Here is an 8790-nt window from a genome sequence, read left to right as displayed (position 1 = left end):
GGTAAATGTGGCGGCAGCCACTCACGGTAGTGACTCAGCATAACTCGTTCTCTTTTCAAACTCAGTTAAAATCACCCTGTACTGGTGGACTGGGAATCGAAGACCGTCACGACTGGGCTCTCCCTTTGATTAATTAATTAAAATCACAAAACACGTTGGTCTTTGACGTTTTCTTTTACGTGTAACCTTTTTTTTTTCCCTTTTCCCTAGATCCTTTAAGAAATTTTGCGACGAATTTTATTTATTTTCGATTTTTTTAATCTAAGCACTGGCGTATTCGAGGTGTTGATAAATAGTATGATAATAAATTAAAGGTTATATATATATATATATATATATATATATATATATATATTATGTATATTCAGGTTCCATGCATGCATAAAACTTTTTATCTCAAGCCAGACATGCAGGTCCATCATTTCAGGCCTAGATGTGCATGGTTTTTTTTTTTTAATAGCTCTTATTTTTTTTAGAATTTTACAATAAAGTTTGTTTAAAAAAATTATAAGATGATATTTTAAAAATCATCTTTTTTACAATACCATGTCTTTTTATGATAATATTAATAATAATGCATTAGCTTAATATGTAAAATTATTTTAAAACTGTTTTTGTTAATAGTTACTATTCAACGAGAATGAAATCTCTATTTTTTTATTTATTGTAATTCTCTGTTTATATTTTATCATACAAGCTTGAAAAATGATTGATCCATGATTTTTCTATTTTTTTAATTATCATGAGAGTTTTTATTTAGAAAAGACAGTTATTATAAAAAAAATCATAAAAAATACATGAATAAAGAAATTGAGTTTTTAATTAAAAAGATTTTTTTTTACTCAAGTTATTAGAATTCTATGAATTTTTTTTAAAATTCTCGTTGTTTTTTTATAATAAACCATGCTTTAATAAAAAAAAGCTTATCATTATAAAAAAATAAATTACATGAATAAGAGAGTAATTTTAATTATAAAATATTTTTTATGAATATTTATTTTAATTATTATATAATTAAACAAAAATAAATTTCATAAAGCATCGTCCAACAATGCAAGAACTATAACTTGTAATAATAATAAGGTTCGGCTTGTAATAATAATAATTTTTTTATAAGTATATTTATTATTTATTATTGAATAGCTTTTATATAAATACGTGAAATTATAAAAAAAATATGTTAAAACTCAATATAATTTTTAAATTTAAATATACATTTGCAAAAACAAAATATATTTATCTTGTCATCAAATCCACACTAATTTAATCCAACTATAAAATCTTATTTTGTTTTTGGTTTTATATTTCATTCGCATATTAATTAAATTAAAGTATTAAATGATTTAAATTTAATTTAACACTTATTTAAAAATAATAAAGAGAAACTAAGAATACACAGAAACCTTTATTTTACTTAATCATATTTATTAGTGAAGCCGTACTTTTTTTTTTCTAAATTATAATTGTAATATATAATATAGTAAAAGAAAAGTGTCTATCTTTTGATTTTAAAGTCACAGTTAAAACTATGTTTTTTTAAAAATAATTTTTTATATTTCTATATTGTTTGATATATTAATATTACAAATAAATTTAAAAAATAAAAAAAATATTATTTTAATTTTTTTTTACTCTAATCCAATGCCCAAATAAATAATTGATGAAACCTGGTCACCAAGAAGGTGGAACTGCTAGTTAACCAGTTCATGAAGTAAAGGGAAGTACCAGTTGTTGCTTTCTTGTATAGTTGTGTCTCCTCCTTTCCTCCTCCTCCTCCTGCTCAATCCAACGCGGAGGAGGCTTTTTTACCTTTACTGCCACTGCGTTTTTGACATCCATCTCAAGTAATAACAAAAGCAGAGATAGAGACAGAGACAGAAGAAGCCCAAAAAGCTTTCTAAATTACCCTTTCACATTACCATTTCTCAATAACAATTTAAAATTAAAATATAAAAAATTCCCAATTGAATTTCAATTCACTCAAGAAAGAACCACGCAACCCAAACAATCAACCTCCCTCCCTCCCTTCCTCCCCTCCTCCCTTGTCCTGTTTTCTTCTGTCTTTCAATTCTTTTTGACAATACAAAATATTTCAGTGCAGTTTCTTATAGTTGACCTTACTGAATCCTCACCCTTTTCTTGATTTTTTCCACCCTTCGGTCATATCATTATTCTTTTCTGGGTTTCCAGGTAATTTCGTGTCTTGTCTTATCTCGATTCGAATCAATTTTTTTTGTCCTTTAACGTGATAATGATATCGTACAACATGAATTTTTAGTTCTTTTATTTTTTTCAGTTAATGATGTGAATGTTTTGTTTGATTTGCTAATTAATATGGACAGCTGGGATTAAGCTGCAGTAATTTAATCCAGATTAAGCAATTTGTTTTTTTGACTCAATATAGTGATTATATGATCAGATAAAGATTGCCCATCTCCTTTTTTCGTGAATTTTTATCCGATTAAATTTGGTTTTTCCTTTCCGGGTTTTGCTCTAAGTGGTATTTATTTCCAGTTTAAAAGTCTGTGACTTTTTGTTTGCATATTGAATTGGAGGTTCCATTAGAGATCTTAAGTGGTTAGTGATTTCACTATTCTTATTTCACTTGAATTAAGTCGTTGTAGAAGCAAAGCAATGCCTCTAGAGAGATCATGTATTTCTGGCATTTGTTAAAGAGTGAAAAATCCCTATTGCAGCTTTTATATATGGTACAAAAGGGAGATAAAACTAGACCATGTCTTAGGAAATAAAGGGAGTTGATCTTGGTTTTTAGTTGCTTTTAGTAGATGCCTTGATTAGTTTTGAACTCCTTGTTAAACTCCCTCTCTGTCACTGGATTAGTGGCCTTCCATATTGTTTTTATCTATAAAATTCACATTTTTGTATGCATTTACGCGTGTTTTCATTAGCAGACTGATCAAGATCATTTTGGTGCTGCTTTTACAGGCAGCAGTGAGGCCTTTGTTTGTATTGTAGAACTGGGTGAAAATTGATTGCCTTGTAGGACTTGAGCTTTGGCAGATGAACAGGTAGATACTTGATCAAAATGCTATGAACTATGTGGGAATATTTGATTCTGTTTTATCACCCATTAATTAAAAATGTTTGCTTCAGTGGGTCTTAATAGATTTAGGATACTGAAGATGTAAGAATACTTTCAGAATGATGGTATAATTTCATTATGTTTCAATATCACATTCTTTCCTGTGCTCATCTTCATTCTGATTAATATGGTGCATTGGTAATATTGGTGGAAAATTTCTTCCATCACCCTCTGCCCCTTCTTTTCCTCCCAGAAGATTTTTTTACCTTCCTTTTCTCAGTGACATTTGACGAACGAGAAGTGGAAGATACTGTGGTTGTGTAAATGCATCTTTTAGTTGAGTGTAGTAGAAGTTGCTTGGTTTGTCATGCAACTTCTCTAGTTTCTCAAGTTTTGAATATTAGTTGATTACCGAGGAAACAGGGGATTGTGTAAAGTAGCTATATAAGGCATGTCTAGTCTGATCTTTTTTTTTTTCTTTCATTTCCAGAGCTTTGCCTTAACCATTAATGCAGTTTGGGGAATGGACTGGCTCTATTTGCCTACTGTAAGTGTTTGTGAATATGATGTTCAGTGGGCAGAATTTTAATGCTCTGAGCATATTTAAGTGGAAATGGCATGGTGAATCATCTTTGTCAAACCGCTTGCTTGACGATGTTCCACCAGAGATTGAATTGTCTGACTATAGAAGGGTGCCAAGTCCTGGTTGCGAGAGCCCTTCAGGGCTTCTTAATGGCGAGAGCTTGAATGTGGAACCAATTGCTGATTTGGACCTGTTCTTTGAAAGATTATACAATTACTATTGCGAGAAAGGGCTTTGGTGTATTATTATAAAGTGGATAGTTGAGCTTTTTAGCATCTGTTTCACCATCGGTTTCTCAGGATTTTTTTTATTATATGTTGATTGGAATGGTCTTCGTAATGCTAAGTGTGGGATGGATGCAGTTGAATCTGGAATCAAGCCTTGTGATCTTGCTAAAGAAGCTCTCCATCTGCACCCATTAACCCCTCTTACGCTTTCAAAAGCTATCATTGTTGGATATTTAGGGTTATTTTCTATATACTGGATCTTCTGTTTCTTGAGGTTTTTTGCTCAAATGAGGGACATTCTTGGTATCCGGCACTTCTATTATAACAGGTGGCTGATCTAATCTGTGAAAATTTTTTGTTGGAAGTTTACTTCAGTACAGATGTTTTCTTTTTTATTGACTTTTCATTGTATTTCAATAATAGAAAAAATATTATCTTTTTGCAGTCTCCATGTCACAGACAATGAAATTCAAACCATGTCATGGGCTACAGTTCTTGAAAAGGTTGTTCAGTTGCAACATTCACAACAACTGTGTGTGGTTAAGGACCTTACTGCTCATGACATCATGATGCGATTGATGCGGAAAGAGAACTACTTGATTGGAATGCTCAATAAAGGAGTGCTTGCTTTTCCAATCTCCCTGTGGATTCCAGGTGTTGGCCCAACTGTCAGGACAGGTTCAAATGGAATGCAGCATCGCCTAATACTAACAAAGCCCCTTGAGTGGACCTTAAATTGGTGCATATTACAGAGCATGTTTGATCGGTATGGTTAATTTCACATGACTTCCTGTTTAAATGTTGATTATTTAGCATTTTCTCATTAGAATGTACTTCTGCAGGAACTTTTGTGTTAGGAGGGATTTCATTTATAATCCTAATGCATTAAAGAAAAGGCTTATGGTAGTTGGTCTTGCAATGGTTGTCCTTTCACCATTTCTTGTTATATTCATGCTGGTGTATCTCTTCCTAAGGCATGCCGAACAATTTTATAATCATCCAAGCACAGCATCATCTCGAAGATGGTCAAATTTGTCAAGGTGGATTTTTAGAGAATTCAACGAGGTACTAACTGTCTCTCTCTCTGTGACATTATGTTAAAAAAAAACTTATCATAATCAATCTGCTTGCTTCTGAAATGTTGGCAAGGATATCTGTCGAGTGCAAATTTCTGAATGTGTTCTAGTTATTTTTCAAATCTTGTGTCTTATATTTGTATTAAACTAGCAAAACCTCTTGATAAGGTGAACATATTTTGGTGGTTTTGTAATATTGCTTCTGGTAAGAAGAGGATGTGTTTTTTCTGATAACACATTTTCTCATGAGTATGAAACAGTGCTTGATTTATTTGATGGCATTGTAATGAACAGAAGCAAGATATTGTTGGGTTTTGTTAATTATTGGATGAATGAGGGCTATGCCTGTTTAAATCTATTACTTTGTTTCTGGCATGTTAGATTGCTAGATTTATTTTGTTACAAGAAAACTTTCTTCTATTTGCCATTTTCATGCACGAGATGAGAGTCCATTTCCATAATGTAGCTTTATTTCAATAAAAGAGTGAGGGTACTAGCAATTTTTGAAATCATTTCTCTGATATGAATCCACCTCCCTGAGCACTTCTATAATTAAGATGGCATGTATTTATGTTGCAGGCTGACCATTTGTTCAAGCATCGGATCAGTAGCAGTGCGATGCACGCTTCAGATTATTTAAAGCAGTTCCCTTCACCTATTATTTCAATCATCGCAAAGTTCATCTCTTTTGTCTCTGGAGGCTTTGCTGCTATCCTGATCATCATTGCATTTCTGGAGGAATCTTTGCTAGAGGGCCATGTAATATACTCGTACTTATACTATCTTAAAAAGATACTAAATAATACAAAATTGGCAGTCATAATTGATGATAATATGTATGTTTCATGATAGTCTTTTAAATTCTGCAGATATTTGGGCGCAACTTGCTTTGGTATGCTGCTGTTTTTGGAACTATAACAGCTATCAGCCGGGCTGCTGTTACAGAAGAGCTCCTGGTCCTTGATCAAGAAGGGGCAATGTCTATGGTGGTCCAGCACACGCATTATATGCCAAAGAAATGGCGAGGCAGAGAAAATACTGAGAGGGTCCGTATGGAGTTTGAAACCTTATTTCAGGTAATGCAGATGAAATTCATGCATTTATATGAAAATGAGACCTCCCTAATGATGCAGTGTTGATCGATTTTAACTGTTTTATGGTTTTTATGCAGTATACTGGAATGATGTTACTTGAGGAGATGGCTTCAATTTTCCTCACGCCATTCTTGCTTTTATTTGTTGTCCCAAAGGTATCCATTTCATCTCCTGATAGACTGTTTATCTAGTTATAGCTATGACATATATTGGCTAATTTCAAGCTGGTTTGTTGTGATTTTTTCAGCGTGTGGATGACATCTTACAGTTCATAGCAGATTTCACAGTGGATGTTGAAGGTGTTGGCCATGTTTGCGGGTGAGTCGCATGTTCTTATATTAAAAATTCTGAAACCTTAAGGAATTATATACCAAACCATATTTTAGCTTTGTTTCGTAACATTGATGATATTCAATCCTTGACTTTATTGACCTGTCACAGTTTTAGTGCTTTTGATTTTCAAAACCATGGAAATAGCAATTATGGCTCACCCTACAATGCACCTCGCTCTCGGAGGAGTTGTCAGGGGAAGATGGAGAAATCATTTTTGAGGTATGATTTTAGCATTTTAATTGTCGATTCTTCTTCAATTTGATAAGCTTTTTGAAACCTTGTGTGACTGTCCTTGTGCTTGCTTTACATGCACAAAAAAATTCTCAGGATGAGATGCTATTGTATTTGTTCCTTAAAGGGAACTAGTTGCTCTGGGAATTTTAATCATTATTTTGTAAATTTGCTACTGTCGTGTCCTCTCTTGGAAATTGAAATAAACCCTTGTAAGCCTTGCAAGGTACCTGCGGGTAGTTTTGTTTTAATTGTTCCCTGTGCTTGCTCCTCATCTTGCATCGTTGTATTTTGCAGTTTCCAGAGTAGCTATCCTTCGTGGGAACCCAACATTCAGGGAAAGCAGTTTCTATTAAATCTTAGAACTTTTAGGGACCAAAATTTGCAAGGACAGGGAGCTAGACACACGCACTCTTCTCCTAGAATGTGGCGAGGGAACCCCAGCTTCAGAGGCCCCGGTGATAGAAACATTCCTTTTTCAAGGGAAATGCCATTTAATACTTCAGGTTTTCAGCTGGGTTCTTTGTCGCTACTTGATATAGATCAGAGGAATCATCCTTATCTTCTTGATTGGTATTATACTTCTCGACCTCATTGTTCAACTAACAACACGAAAGATGCCACAGCAGTACCATTTGAAGCAGCTGAGCAACGGCATTCCAGGGATTATTGGACGCCATCCAACTTGGAACAAAATGAAGCAAGACATGATGAAGAGTTCTGGGATCACAATTACCAGGACCGTTTGGAGTCTCATTTGGGTGCTTCTACTTCTGCCCCATTCTTCCAGGAAAGTGTACTTCAACATCATGACTCCAGCAACCTTGCACATCCTACTAGGAGCCATTGGTGGGTAAGAAGTGGCCCGTTTGGTGCGCAGCCCCAAGCAAGCTTTCTCGAGCCTCCTGATTTCCACCGAGCAAGTTTTCTCGAGCCTCCTGATTTCAACCTCTATGCTTCTGAAAATCGCTATGATAATTTATCGGAAGAAAGCTTAGAGGATCATGAGCAACACTTGGACTGGAGAAGCACTAACAGGTTGTCCCGGACCACTTATTTGGATGATGACATTGAAGCGGGAAGGAGTGTGAGTCTTCTTTTTGATGACATTTATAGCAGACCACCTGACACACCCCCTGCATTTCGAGAACCCCCTAGCTTTTGAGAGTCCATTACCTCTTCAGCAGCTCGAGGGGTTCTTGTTTTTAGATTTGCGGAATGCATATGGGTTTCCGAAGATGGACTGTAATTTCTTCTGGGTGTAAAGAGGAAACCATGTATTCTTTGTTGTACATAAGATTCATCACGAGGTTAGATTCTCAAGTAGGCCTCGTCCCAATTTGGAAGGTAACAGACTCCTATGTTACTGCAAGCCTCCTGAAACTATAAAAACAAATGCAATCCATTGATACATTCCAAATCCCATTCTAATCAATTAGTCAATTTCTTTGCAGTTGCATATTAGATTCGTTTCTTAAATTTGACAATTTTTTTTGAAACATTTTTTAAAAATATAAATGATGTTGTTTTAATATTTTTCTTTCTTAATTTTGAAATGATATTGTTTTTGCATGGTTTTAATCAATTAACTCATTTAACCCATGATTCTTGTTTAATACCTCAGATCCAAACAGTTCTTCAACACGACACAAAGAATCCTCCTTTTCTTTTCATGAATTTTTATTTTAAAATTAGCATGGTAAGTTGTAATAGCATAATTAAAATAATAATTAGTAAAATAATATAATTTGTGCATGTAAGTGATTGAGAAAGAAACATGGTATTTATAGCTTACTTTAAAAAAAAAATATTAAATAGAAGAGGGAGGAGAAATTTTTTTTAAGACATATTAAAGTTACAATTAAAACATGCTATTAAAATTTTTTCAAGAAAATAGATCTAACAATACTAATAATATTATTAGTAGCAACTCGGCCATACTTGTTATTAAAGATAAGTAAATTATTTGTTATTTTAATGGCAAATATAGAACACTGACATTACTATTAGTAATATTCATTTGTATTTTTGAGTTCATCTTATTAAATTTTTTTGATGATATTAATGGTATTGTAATTAAAATTTAGATATATATTGGCTTTTTTTTATCCACTCTCCTTTTCATTTAATAAATTTTTTCCCTCTCTATTTAATATATATATTTTTGAATATCACGAATAGAATAAACTAAAAATAATATATT

The 8790-nt window shown here is 33.2% G+C and overlaps 1 protein-coding gene across 1 annotated transcript; it reads left to right on the top strand.

Annotated features, from left to right (window-relative positions):
• The first annotated feature begins 2940 nt into the window (after positions 1 to 2940).
• LOC105126737 (autophagy-related protein 9-like) lies at positions 2941 to 7951 on the top strand. The gene is made up of 10 exons (XM_011027696.1): positions 2941 to 3029; positions 3534 to 4181; positions 4299 to 4619; positions 4696 to 4918; positions 5509 to 5688; positions 5799 to 6005; positions 6101 to 6178; positions 6271 to 6341; positions 6465 to 6575; positions 6885 to 7951. Exons 2-10 carry the CDS (start codon positions 3607 to 3609, stop codon positions 7750 to 7752), a joined length of 2634 nt encoding a protein of 877 aa, XP_011025998.1. The 5' UTR covers positions 2941 to 3029; positions 3534 to 3606; the 3' UTR covers positions 7753 to 7951.
• The last annotated feature ends 839 nt before the right edge of the window (positions 7952 to 8790 follow it).

This window comes from Populus euphratica, unplaced genomic scaffold, assembly GCF_000495115.2.
Source record: "Populus euphratica unplaced genomic scaffold, PopEup_1.0 scaffold30.1, whole genome shotgun sequence".
In the NCBI taxonomy this organism is placed as follows: Eukaryota; Viridiplantae; Streptophyta; class Magnoliopsida; order Malpighiales; family Salicaceae; genus Populus; species Populus euphratica.
The sequence above is the reverse complement of the archived record's forward strand: the minus strand, read 5'-3'. Positions and strand labels throughout refer to the sequence as shown.